Source organism: Echinops telfairi, unplaced genomic scaffold (assembly GCF_000313985.2).
Source record: "Echinops telfairi isolate 266 unplaced genomic scaffold, ASM31398v2 ScPeMD7_7469;HRSCAF=8507_1, whole genome shotgun sequence".
In the NCBI taxonomy this organism is placed as follows: Eukaryota; Metazoa; Chordata; class Mammalia; order Afrosoricida; family Tenrecidae; genus Echinops; species Echinops telfairi.
The window spans coordinates 54072010-54086366 of NW_022111373.1; the positions used below are offsets into that span (position 1 = coordinate 54072010).

At 38.0% G+C, this 14357-nt stretch overlaps 1 protein-coding gene across 5 annotated transcripts in view; it reads left to right on the forward strand.

Annotated features, from left to right (window-relative positions):
• Positions 1 to 14357, forward strand: part of FAM172A (family with sequence similarity 172 member A) — a 510254-nt gene that overhangs the window by 273832 nt on the left and 222065 nt on the right. For 4 of the 5 annotated variants that reach the window (XM_045285068.1, XM_004703482.2, XM_004703483.3 and 1 more), the window contains one exon: positions 1424 to 1543. The exons of the other annotated variant lie outside the window; for it this stretch is intronic. In XM_045285068.1, the coding sequence (XP_045141003.1) occupies positions 1424 to 1543 (120 nt within the window). The remainder of the gene's footprint in view (positions 1 to 1423; positions 1544 to 14357) is intronic. 5 annotated transcript variants of the gene reach the window in all.

Sequence of the window (14357 nt, forward strand, 5' to 3'; positions counted from 1 at the left end):
CCCACATGGAAGAAACACACCAGCCTATGTGATCATGAGGTGTCAGTGGGATCAGGTATCAGGCATCTGAGACCCAGAATAAAACCATACACAAGGCAATTGATGTATGTACGGATTGTGATAAGAGTTATATAAGTCCCCAATAAAATTATTTTTTTAAAAAAAACATACACAAGGTGAATGGGGGGTGGGGGTGGGCATGGAGTGGAGACCCAATGCCCATCTTTAGACAATTGGACATGACTTCACACAGGGGTCACAGTGAAGAGATGAGCCAGTCAGGATGCAGTATAGCACCGATGAAACACACAGCTTTCCTCTAGTTCTTTGATGCTTCCTTCACCCCACTATCATGACCTCAATTCTACCTTACAAATCTAATTAGATCTGAGCATGCACACTGCTACATATAAGAGCCTGTAACACAGGGATTCCAGGATAGATAAACCCCTCAGGGCCAATAAGGAGAGTAGAGATACCAGGAGGATTAGGGAAGGGTGAGGTGAGAAAAGAGAAATTGATCACAAGGATCAAGCTAGAACCCCAGGATGAATAACGGAAAAGTGGGTGAGGGGCAATGGAGCACAATGTAAGATATGGAAAAAATAATCTATAACCCATCAAGAGTTTTTGAGGGAGGGTGGGTGGTAGAGGTAGTGGGGAGAAATTGAGGGCTGATATCAGGGGCTCAAGTGAGGAGAGAATGCTTTGAAAATCTTGATAGCAGCATATGTGCAAATGTGCTTGACACATTAGAGGAATGTATGGATTGTGTTAAGAGATGGAAGAGCCCCCCAATAAAAGTATTTTTTAAATTAAAAAATAATAAAAATTTTAAAAATAAAATAAAGCAAACTTATTTGCTATGAGGCAAATAAATAAAGGCATAAAGAATGAGTAAAGCAAAAAAATTATATTAATCAAATTCTTTGGGTTATGTATAATATACTTGCCTCCAGATGTAAATGTAGAAATGTACATATCTTTTATCAGAAGACCATTAGTGCTTTCAGCTATTCAAGTGTAATGTGTTTAGATATATTTTAATATTTTAGGTTTGTCTAAAATACAATTTCCTCTCTAACCTGTATATATTTTACTTTTAGATGATTGCAGTAGCAGTTAAGCTGTGCAAAAATTTACTAATAACTTAATACTAGTTTGTACTCTTCTTTGAACTCTCAATGTTACTGTTACATTATTTTGAACCCCTTTGACTTTTTTATGTTACACAAGAACATACATAGTTCAATGTTTGATTGCTATGACAGAAATTAAATAAGTTGTTGTTAGGTGCCATGGAGTGGTTCCGTTCCACAGTGACTCTCCGCACAGCAGAACGAAACGCTGTCCGGCCCGGAGCTATTCTCCCAATTGTTCCTCTGCCTGGATAGTATGTCATCTATGCTTTTATACTTTATAGGAAAATGGTTCTCCTGAAGAGCATGCCATTTATGTGTGGGACCATTTCATATCACAGGCCGCCGCTGAGAATGTATTTTTTGTGGCTCACAGCTATGGAGGACTTGCTTTTGTTGAACTGGTAAGTACACGTTCAACTTTATTTTTAATTCTTACAAGGTTAGCCTTACTCCCTTTGTGTTGCTTTCATGATTTTCAATGATCTTATAAAGGATTAAAATATAATAGTTTTGGTAAATAATTTCATAACTATTGAATTGTGTGATATGTAAATTAGAGGACAATAAAACTGTTTAAAATTTTTTAATAAAATAAAAAGAATGCACTGACTGTTATTTTGTATGGTAGCAGAGCTTTTCAGTGGCTATTAACCATAAAGTGTTGTGTCTGCTCTTTATTTACATATTATTTTCAATTTCTATGTTTCAAAGCCACTGCCATACATTTCATGATATTTATGTTCCATGTGTATACCATGGAGGCATACATTATCTGCAAAGTGTTTGGAAAGTCAATGCAAATCTTTGAGACTATTTTGGTAATTCTAAACTGACTCTTATCTCCATGGGTTGGTTGGTGCTTGATAAATACAAGTAGTGTTAAAACTCTCAGAAAGCTTCCATTAGTCTCTGTCTCAATGGAATGTGTTGCTTGACCAAAATCAAGAAGGATTTGCATTTTAAAATAGTTTGAGTAAAGAAAAGAGTATACAAATAATAGAAATATTATCAAGATGTCCAAATCTTGAGTATCCTGAATTTTCTGAAATACATTTTTGCAACAGTCACAATCTTGTATCAACATGGTTCATGCCGCCATGCCCGTAACTTCTTATATTGAAGGAAGGCTCCACTACCATAATCAAATGATCAGTTTCAGAAAGTGTATTTGATTCTTGTAACTCCACATAGGTCAAAGTGAACATTAAAATCAGGCATGTCACTGGTTTTCTAATTTTTATGTCTCTGGGTTTGGGGTGTATCACTCTTTGTCATGGAAATTAAATCTATTTCTATGGCCTTTCAACCTCCTAGCTCTTCTTGCTTACCCACATGATTTAGATATGAAGCTGACAATGGCTCTTGAGTCCTGAGGATAGGTTAGCAGATCTCTGCCTACAATTGCTTTTGCCATCTGCGGTTCTGGAAATAACTTAAAATGTTTATTTCTCCAGTTGATTTGAGTTTATAGGAATTCTTTCAAGTGCATTTATATACTTATATATTTTAGTATATAATTAGAATATCTTAGGAAAGCTTTTTAATGCATGGGTATACATGATTTTTAAAAGGTGAATCTTGTCTTTCAAATCATTGTTTCTAGCCATTATTGATTTATATAGCCCAATTTTTCTCCCTTTATACACCATTGGATTTCTTAAAATGTGAAATTTCATTGACTTGGAGAGTAACTTGAAGTTTATCGGTAAGCCTGCAAGCCGAATCAAATTTCAGACCTCTGTAAAACATGAATTCCCATCTTTCCCTTTAAGATAGCTTTTAGACATCTTTTGTGTACCAAACTTGGAATGTAAGTGGATTTGGGACCATTTTATAAATGGACTTGGGGTGCCAGGGTAACAGATGACCAGTGTGTCAGTCCTATTTTGCCTGTCCTTCTTGTCACACACTGGTGGGTATTTCTCCACTTTGGTTCCACTTTAATATAAAGCACACAGATGTTTCAGAACAAGACTTGACTTCTGACCTTGAGGCTCTTAGGGTCAGGGTCCTCAGGGCCTGTGAAATTATCACAAGCTGAGCTAAAGTTTTTCTCCATCGCAGGAAGTAGCCAGTAAGTAAGAAGTTAAAAAGGAGCTTTGTCAGAAAGACAAGATGGTCTCCGTAGGGTCTGCTTCTGTAGTCTGCTCTCTCTGCAGGAGGGGCACGCATGGGAGGAGGAATATAATAGAACCACTGGCACTTCACATATCTGTCAGGCAACACCAGGCTGAGGAGTCTATTTAATGTAATATACCTTGTTTATGCTTTCAAATATTAATCGCGAGGAATTCAACTTGTACATTTGCTGTTTTATTCTGCACTATGGACCAAGCATAGAGATGGTAGCAACTGGAAAGAGGGTTGTTCTTGTCCTAGTAAAATAGATTCCTCTAAACAACACTACACAGTGTTGAGTTTCACATTACATTTTTTTACAAAGCTTGATTAACATTTTTAAAGCCTTTAACCTTCTATTTGCTTTTAAAGGTCTTTCAAAATAGCATTTTTAAAGAAAACAGTCCAAAAAAAGCTGAAATATTTGTAAACCAAACGCTGTTGCCTCAAACTGGATAATATGCATTTCTGTTCTTCCCTGTATTAGTAGGGAGAAATTATGCTTAAACTGCTGAGAAAGTTGTATTCTCTCGGGATTTTTCAGCAGATTTGTAATATATGAAATTATTTTACATGCATTCAAAAGTTCAATATAACTTTATATGAGTGAATTATAAAGATTCATATCAAAATTTTACATTTTCTTTTAGCTTTTAGTCTAAGCAGTACATTATATATGTCAAACATTAAGACCTTTGGATTTCAGTAAAATTTCCTTTTTAAAATTATCTTTAAAATGTTTGTTCCTGTACACACACACACACACTTCCTATGAAATAGCTTTAATTTGTAGCATTTTATTGGAATGCATGTACATTGTTTTTCTGTAATCATAATACAAGTCTACATGCTTTTCTAGATCATAAATTTCAGCAAAATTTAGATGTAAACTGTGGCAAGTATAGTTTCATCAATAAATATAATGATCGTAGTACTTATTGTTTGGATTATAGGAACCAATCAGAACCCATTTGGAAAGCATTTAACATTTACTAACTTATAATTGTATATAATTGTAGCTTAAATTAAATGTGCTGCTTTTAAATATATGAAGATAAATTATTTTTAAATTTATACCACAGAGTTGTAGAATTTTTTTGCTAATATTTTTTGAAAACGAAGAATATAATTTATGATTATCTTAAAGTGTTGAATTTCTTCTGGAAGAATACATCACAGTCCAAGATTTATTTTCAAAACCAATGTTCATTTTATGGTAATGAATCTTGGAACTCAATCATAAAAACGACATACATTATGTAGTTTACTGAAGTAGTGAGAAAGACTATTACAAAAAAAAAGCCTTTTATGCTTTTATTTTCTTCATATGGTATACTGAGATTTCTAATCCTAAACTTCCTGTGCTCCTAATAAAAATAGGGGTTGATAAGATAGTTTTCATAGCGTTGTAACATTCAGTAATTAAAGAGTAAAGGGGAGGACTATTTATTTCATGAATTAGTAATAAATTTTTGCACACGTGTTCTGTTTTCTTTTCTTTATATTAAAACAATGTCAATACATAAAGTTTTACTATCAAATCTTTTTAAGAAGAGTTCAATTTCTGTCTTAGAAATTGTTTTATTCTTAATAAATTTAGGAGTCGTAGAATGCATTCACCCAATTTCTTTGAAAAGATATCTAAAAATAATGCAACGTATTCTTGCCTTATATAAACAAGAAACTCCACTATTTGAGTTGTTTCCAACGTCATAGTGACCCCATGTGGGAAATTCAGACATGTTTGTTAGAAATTAACTCTGACTATCAAACAATGCAGCTTGGAGTTTTTCCTCATCTCCTTCTCCAGCCCCGTGGGTGACATGGTTCCATGACTTTATTTTCGGACTTTGCAGGGTGCTTGGCTCCAGTCTTTCCAAGTGGTGATCAATTTGACAAAGCCAACTAACTTAACATTAGCTCTTGTTTGGAAATGAATTGGAGTTCCTTGCCAGTGCTGTTTCCCATCTCAGCTCACCTTACCTTCTCTGTTTGCAGACTCAATCATCAATTTGCTTTTAGAGTTCTCTCTTTAGCCAAAGTGAGAGTCCTCATATTTTTTAGAAAACATATTAAACCATTTAGTAAGCACATGGCCTTCGTTTATCGAACCAGCTCAGCTAATATAAAATTAGCATTTTCTTATTGCTTTCATTGCCTTTTCCATGTTCCTAATGATATGTTCACAAACATCATTAAAAACATCACTTAGGAATGTGTGAAAACTGCTTCTTTTGAAAGTGTGTCTCTACCACTTTTGATTTTAGTTTCTCCATGCTTGTCAGCACTTGATGGGCACCTCACTTGCATGTGAATTACGGCATGAAGGGAACTCTGTTTTCCTGCTATTGTTTCCTGCTGCGCTCCCTGGCCTCTGGGCAGCCGAACCTGCCCTTCAGCAGCTGATAGAGGAGTTCAGGGACATAGCTGTTTGGGGACACTCACCCCCAGTCTACATTGAGTACATCTTTTAAAATTGCCTGGAGCACGATTTGGATTTCCAGTGAAGAGAAAATGGAATATAGCTAAAAGAATTCATTTTTCACCTTTAGTGACATCAGCAAACCCTGGCCTTAAAGAGGCATCGTTTACATTTATGTCTACAAAGAACAAAGTAAATTGGGTGTTGGCAGACTATCTGTTTAATATGATCAATGGAAATAGCTGGAATCCACTTTAAATTCCACTTTAAAAATGAAAGTGTGGTAACAAGACCTGCATTGCAGGTGAGGATGCGCAGGGAGACAGACAGTGGCAACTTGCTCTTTTTTGAGGGTAGTGTGGGACAGGGGCAGCAAACTTTTGAGATGGAAGAGCCAATCCTGTCCCTCACAGCAATTTAAAAATCATTTGAGAGCCATACATATTTTTACAAACAAATGAAAACACCAGTGTCTGACTAATAGCCTTAAAAATGTCTACATTTTACTTCACGTGAACTCACTGAAGGAGCTACCTATGGCCCCGGAGCCACAGTGTGCTGACCCCTGTCATGAGGGAACCAAGGTGGACTCCTAAGAATTAAGACTTGAGGGGAAGTTGAAATACGGGAAGGAGCTGTGATGGCACAGTGATGATGTGCTTGGCTGGTAACCAAAATGTTGGTAGTTCAAACCCACCAGCAGCCCCATGGGAAAAAAAGGTTGCCGTCTGGTTCTGTAAACATTGCAGGCTTAGAAACCTTATGAAGCAATTCTACTCTGTCATATTACGTTGTTATGAATTTAATCCGACTCAGTAGCCGTGGGTCTGAGTAGTATTAGAATAATGGAGAATAAGCCAGAGGAAAAAAATTTAACTTTTTATTATGATTTTAAATTTGACAGAGTAAATTGGTCTTCCATTCAACAAGTCATACGTTGATTGCAGTCTCCAAGATGTACCAGCCATCTTCCCACTTCTGCCTTCCCTGTGTTTCGCCATCAGTATCCATCCTCCTTTCCTGTCCCTTCTTGCTCGCAAGAGTTTTTATCCACAAGCAAATGCTGTCCTTTTGATTTTGTATGCTTGGTTGTTCTAAGGCATGTCTACCTCTCAGATGTTATTCTTCCCCTCCGAGCCGGGATTTTTTTTTTTGGCTAAAAGCTGAGTAAGAAGAGTCAGTACAGTCCGAGGAGTAAAGAATTGCTTAGGGCTATAGTCTTGGGGTTCCTAGTCTCCATCAGACCAGTAAGCCTGGTCTATTTTATGATGTAGGGTTTTGTTCCACTTTGTTCTCCCACTCTACTCAGGACCCTCTTTTGTTATCCTGTTCAGAGTAATTAGTGGTGGGAGCCAGGCACCGTCTAGTTCTGGTCTCAGGGTCGTGGAGGCTGAGGTCCACTGTGGTCCTTTCGTCCGCCAGGGAAAATTTGAGCCATAATATCACCTAGATAATTCGGGCCAGAAACACTCCTTGCAAACATAGTATAAAATATAGGTGATAAAACGAATCTTTCATCTAAGATAACTTGACTTTCTTATTTGACTGCCATGACAAAAATAGCATGTTGATGTAAGAAATTATTTTAACCTGTTACATGCAATAGAATCTTAATTCTCTGTTTTATATGAAAACAGTTCAATTTCCTTAATATGCTATCAAAGTCCTTAAAGAAAGAAAGAAGTTCAGTTGTTTTTCACCTTATCTATTCACTGGAAACACTCACTCATCTATACCAAGAAATTTGGAAGATAGCTACCTGGGCAACCAACTGGGAGAAATCCATGTTTGCACCCATTCCAAAAAGCAGTGACAGCACAGAATGCAGAATTTATGGAACAATACCATAACGACCACCTGCAACTAAAATTTTGCTGTAGACCATTCAACAATGGTTGCAGCAGTACATCGACAGGGAACTGCCAGAAATTAAAGCCAGGCTCAGAAGAGGATATTAAACAAGGGATATCATTGCTGACAACAAGTGGACCTTGGTGTAGTATAGAGAATACCCCCCAAAAAATATATATGTTTGTTTGTTTGTTACTATGCAAAGGCATGTGACTGTGTGGATCCTAACAATCTGTGGATAGCCTTGAGAAGAAGGGAAATTCAAGAACATGTCATTGTGCTCATGTGGAACCAAGAGGCAGATAAGAGGAATCGTGCATGGTTTAAACTCAGGAAAGTATGCTTCGGGCATATATCCTCTCACCATTCTTATGCTATCTGTACGCCAAGCAAAGAGTCCAAGGAGTTGTGCTGTATATATGAAGAGCAATACATTCAGATTAGAGGTGACAAACTTTCTTGCTGAAAGTGAGGAGGACTTGAAGCACTTGCTAATGAAATCAAGGATTGCAGCCTTCAGTATGGATTACAACTCAATGTAAAGAAGACGAAGATCTGGACAGATAGGCAACAACATGATAAATGAAGAAAAGATTGAAATTGTTAAGGTTGTCATCTTGCTTGGATCTACAATGAATGTTCGTGGAAGCAGCTCTCGAGATAAAACCACACATTCTATTGGATAACTCTCCTGTACGAGACCTCTTTAAAGTGTTGAAGAGAAACGATATCACTTTTTGGAACTTTTTAACAGTTGCTTTATCATATAATTCACATATACAATTTAATAGTTTAAATATACTAAAACGTTTTTAAATCATCAGCACAATCTTAGAACATTTTCTTTTTTCTTTTACTCATTATTCACATCCCTATTTCCCCCAACCTCTTCTGCTACAGCCCCCTGAAACTGTTAATCTACTTATTGTCTCTGTAGATTTACCTATCCTTGATGCCATGTGGAGAAAAAATAATAATAAAACAAAGACAATCTGTAATTTAAAAAACAGAAAATAAGAAAAACTAGAACAAATTTAAAATGGATCAAGAGGGAGTACAGGTAATAAGGTGTTAAATTTTACTCTAAATACATCTGCATTAGTCTGCTTTCCGGTGCACTCTGTCTGATCTCAATGCTATTCACAGCCCTGGTCAATGGTCAGAGGGGATTCACTGGAAGCTGGATCTATGTGGGGATGCTGCGCATTTTGGGCTTTCTCTGTTATCCCTAGCCTTCTGCAAACTGGGTGCCCAGAAATCAAGCTCGAATACAATTCCCTCATCTGGTCTTGTGTTTTCTTGTTTACAATCCTAGGTTCACACAGGCTGGTGTCCGTCTTCCATGCAGACTAAGCTGACACCTCACTAAGATGGCTGCTTTTTAAAAAACAACAAGCCTTTAAGACCACAGGCCCTATTCTTTCTGATAGCTTGGCACTATCTGATTTCTTTACCACATTTTGCTGTATCGCATCTGGTTACCCATTGGACTCCAATCCAGAAGGTTAGCAGCTCAAATCTACCAGCTGCTCCTCAGAAGAAAGGGCTTTTTACTCCCCAAAAGACCAGAAGAGTTACAGTCTCAGAAACTCAATGGGGTAGTATTTATCTTGTCCTATAGGTTCCCTATGAGTCAGCATTGACTTGATGGTAGTGAGTTTGACTTTGTTTTTTGGTTTTTAGGTTTATCCATATCTTCAATCATCGCTTCACTGAAGGCAAGTATAAAGTAAGAGCTCATAAGAACTAAGTGTTCTTTAACTAGTGCTAGGATTAAGTGCAAGCTCAAAATCCGATCATATATCCATAGTTTATATATGTCCCTGGTCTACTTTAGAGACATAATTTATGATCAAGGATGTTACTTTGAGGTGTTAATCACCTCATGTACCAGGGAAAGTTGGACATTGAATACAGAAAACAAAAGAAAAATTGATGCCTTTGAATTACGATGTTGGCAAAGAACAGTGAAAATCCAAGATCCGCATGGAAGAAGTACAGGCAGATTGCTCCTTAGAAGCTAGGTGGGTGAGACTTTGCCTCATGTACTTGGACATGTATCAGGAGAGACCGGTCCCTGGAGAAGAGCATCCTTTGGCAATGTAGAAGGGCAGGGGGGAAAGACCTCCAACGAGATGGATTGACAACAGTAGTTGCAACAGTGGGGTCCAGCGTCACAATTCTCAGGAGGGTGTGGGATGAGGCAGTGCTTCATTCTGGGGTCACTCGGAGACAGAACCAACACTGCACAGCACATAACAACATTCAGATATATTCTGTGCCATTAGGTCAAGGTAACGTCCTCAATTTTCAATACTTTAAAGAGGTCTTCTGCAGCAGGCAACTCACCCTTTGGTCTCTTGACTGCTTCCTCCATGAGCATTGATTGTGGATCCAAGTGAGACAAAAGCCTTTGACGTCTACCTTTTCTCCATTTAGTGTGTAACCTGTGGTGAGGAGTTTGGTCTTCTTTACATTGAGTTGTAAACCACACTGAAGGCTGCTCTCCTTAATCTTCATCAGAAAGTGCTTCAGGTCCTCCTCGATTTCAGCCAGCAAGGTTGGGTCATCTGCATGTTGCAGGTTATTAATATGCCTTCCTCCAATCCTAATGCCGCATTCTTCTTCATGAGAGCCGGCATAACCGCCTCTTGTTCCATGTCCAAGTTCCTCATGAGCGCAATCAAGTGTTCTAGAATTCCCTTTCTTCCCAAGGTTAACCATGGTTTGTTATGATCTGCACAGTTTGCTCTATATAGTTCGGTTTTCATAGTTCGTTTTTATCTACTTGGCATAATGAATAAAACACAAGTAAACATCTTTCTGGTATTCTCTGCTTTGAGCCAAGCTTCCTCAGGCATCAGCAATGGTATCCCTTGTTCCACATCCTCTTTTGAATCCACCCTGCATCTCTGGCAGCTCCCTGACAGTGTACTGCTGCAATCATTGTTGGGTGATCTTCAGAAAACATTTACTTTCAGGTGATATCAGTGACATTGTTTTATAGTTTGAACATTCTTTTGGGTCACCTTTCTTTGGAATGGCTCCAGATATGGATCTCTTCCAGTCAGTCGATCAAGTAGCAGTCTGAATTTCCTGGCATAGATGAGGGGCTGCCTCCAGTGCTTCATCACCCCATGGAAATGTTTCAATTGGTATTCCATCCATTTCTGGAGCCTTGTGTTTGGCTAACGCTTTCAGCACCATTGGTTCTTGCCCCTATGCCACCGCCTGAAATGGTGGAATGTGGACTGGTTCTTTTTGGTACCGCGACTCTGTGTTCTTTCCTTCTTCCTTCGATGCTCCTTGCATCATTTACTATTTTGCCATAGAATCTTCAATATTGCAATTTGACACTTGGTTTTCCTGAGGTCTTTCAGTTTCACATATGGTGAGGGCGTTCTTCTCTTTTGGTTTTCTGATTGTAGGTCTTTGTACATTTCCCATGTGGCTTTGTCTTCCTGAACTTCCCTTTGCAATTTTCTAATCAGCTCCCTGGCGTCATCATTTCTTCCACAAATTTCTTCAGACGTCAAGTCCCAGAAAGGGCACCAGAAAGGCGTACTGCTAGAATTCCTTGAAGGACACATCTGTCACGGGGTTATTAGGAAAAGGCTGAAAAGTAAGAAAGTTGGAATAAAGGCTAGGAAAATTATGCCACAGAATTTGTTGTTTTTCCATCCCGACAAGTCCGCTGCTCAGTCTGAGGATGGCAAAGGCTGTCTTACTAGGGTTTCCGGGGGCAACTCTACCCCATCCACCCTACAGCACAGAGGGTGCTTCTTAGTGTTTCCCAAATTCAAAGAACGTTGAAAGGAAAGGTCATTTGAGCCCCCGGAGGATCCCAAACTGCCATCCTGACATGGAGAATACGTTGAGAAAAGTTGCTTCTGATTTTGATATTTTTATTGGATAAAGGTTTTTGTAGTAATACCTTTGATTTGTCCTCCTAGATGAGACTTTTAATGCATTTTACAGGAGTTTCCTGTATACAGAATATGTACTAGGGGGACTTACTGTTCAACAGTATAACGCCATTTTCTTTCCTTCTTTTTTAATTTTTACACCCTCTTCTTAATTTTTCTCGTGTCTAAACTCTCAGCACATTTGGGATTTTTTTCCTTTGAAATATTGATCATGTCTTTTTCTCGGTATGCCTACAGTTGTTAATTCCACCATTCCACTGCTGTCTCGCTGTATTCTTCTCTCCTTCCTGCTGACTTCCATCCTATCCACCTTGCTCAGGCTGATGTTACTTCAGTAGTCTGTATCGTGCCAGGGGGCCCTTGTGCCGTAGTGGTTCAGCATTGGGCTTGATCTGAAAGGTGAGCAATTCTAAACACCAGCATCTCCATGGGAGAAAGTCAAGGCTTTCTGCTCCATAACACTTAGTCTCGAGACCTCCAGGGGCGGTTCTGCCCTCGTTTACAGGGTCGCTCTGAGTCGGAGTCCACGCAATGCAGTGGGTTGGGTTTGGTTTGAGTTACCATGCCAGAACCACCTTTGCTCCTTATTGTCCTCTGCATCAGCAGGTGGCTTTTTCCAGAACCTCATGCTCTGTATTCTTCCTAATAGAAAATGTCACTTCTAGTCTAATTTTCTACTGCCATGGTTACCTTTCCCTGGACTTGGACCCCTGACCACCGAGGACAGTGCAGCAGAGTAACATGAAACTTGGAAGAAGGCAGCCTGAGCTTGTATTCTGATTTCACACTTTGATAACTTGGGGCAGATTCCTTAATGTATGGTGAGGGTTAAGGAAGGGAATGTGAACATTACTGGTTATAAGGTATTAAAGCAATGTTAGTTGAATACAAGCCTATCAGGATGTACTTTATCTCATTTTTGCTTAAGCCATGTCTCCGAAGTGAAAAAATTCCTGCTCTTACAAGATTGATCATAAACTCTCTTACCTCGATAGTATTTGTAATACAGGTCACAGTTTAAAACTTTAGTGCATATTAGTTTTGCTTTTAAATTATATTTTATCTTTAATTCCTGTGATCCAGAATGTTCTAGAAGCAACTTGAGGACAAATAGTCTAATGTTGCTCTTATTACCCCCAAGAATATGGGCTTTCTTAAATATACAGAAAGTAAGTTGATTGATATGTATTGAGTTTAAACTATAAAATAACTCTTTAACTAAACTCGTTCGTTCTCCATAGTCTCTATTTGAATATTGATCGATTTTGGAAGTCTGCTTAATCAATTATTTCACATTTAGACAGTGATAACCTTTGTATTTCTTGTATAAGTCTCTTATCTGCTTTTTACTACTTTCCTCAACCCTCAGGCTGACTGGAAAGAATACTTCTCTATGATTCATTCTTCTAAGTATAGTCTTTTCAATCAGAGAAAAATGATTAAGTTATAATTACATTCTCAATGTTACATGGCAGTCAGAGGAATAAAACTATGAGACTCAGTTCATCCTTAATTATGAGTTTAGCATTAACTTTTTTTAATAATTAACTTTATCTTGTTTCCATTTTGAAAAAAAACATTTTTAATAATAGCTTTATTGAGATACAGTTCAAATACCATAAAATTCATCTTTCGAAGTGCACAATTCAGTAGTTTTAGTATTGTACTATTACCTAATCAACCAATAACTGTCAAGGCATTTCAACACTTGTTGACTCCATGTGTGTTATATTAGAACTGTATTCCATAAGGTTTCAGTAGTTGTGCCCTTGTGAAGGTAGACCATCCAGTCTTTATTTCAAGGCATCTATGGGTGTATTTGAACCATTGTTTGTTTGCGTCACCCAGGGATTCCTGTGAAAACATCGCCACCATCTAATTTTGAAAGATTTTCATCAACTGGAAAATAATCATCCTACACAGTACACATCATTCCAAATACTTACAATTCCACCAGTCATGTATGAAGGTCTCAGTTTTCCCAGTCTCCCCAGCACCTGTTAGCATCTGTCTTTTTCACTTTACCTCTCTGATTGGGTGTAAAGTGGTTTCTCATTCTGGCTTTAATTTTGCATGTCTCTAACGATTGATGACCGTTCGTTTTCATGTCCTTATTGTTCATTTGTTTGTGTCTTTGGAGTCATATCTATTCAAGTCCTTTGCCCATTTAAAAATTGGGTTTTCATTGGATTCTGTTTTAAAAGTCTATATTCTGGATCAAACCCCTTATCAGATATTTGATGTACAAATCAGTTTTCCCATTCTGTTGGTTGTCTTTTTACTGTCTCGGTAGTATTTCTTAAAGCACAGATGTTTTCAAAATTGGATCAAGTTCAATTTGCAACACTTCTTTTGGTCATTGGGCCGGATTTTTATAGATGGTGTGAGACAGGAGTCCAACTTTGTCCTTGTGGATGAGGATATTTCACTGCCTCAGAACCAGTTACTTTATTAAAAAATCCGCAAGACTATTTTTTCCTGCTTTCATTTGTCTTAATACCCGTGGCAACACCAGTACACACGTACAGGTTCGTTTGGGGGCCTCCATGCTATTCAGTGACATGTATCTCCAGCCTCACACCGAGGTTAGCAGTTCAGTGCTTACCCGACTGTGCCACCAGGAATCCCAATCTAGATGCCTTTTATTTCCTTTTCTTGTCTAATTGCTCAGACTTAACCCTCCAGTACAATCTTGAGTAGCAATGATAGCTGTGAACATCTTTGCCTTGTTCCTGATTTTAGGGGAAAAGCATTTAGTGCTTCATCCTTCATCAGTATGATATAACCTGTGATCATTTCCGTTCATGTTGGATATTTCCCCTTAGAAACACCTAGCCTGCTTCCTCATGTTTATATATTACTTAGTCATATTAAAGTCAACTTGCTCAAAAGGCTGGA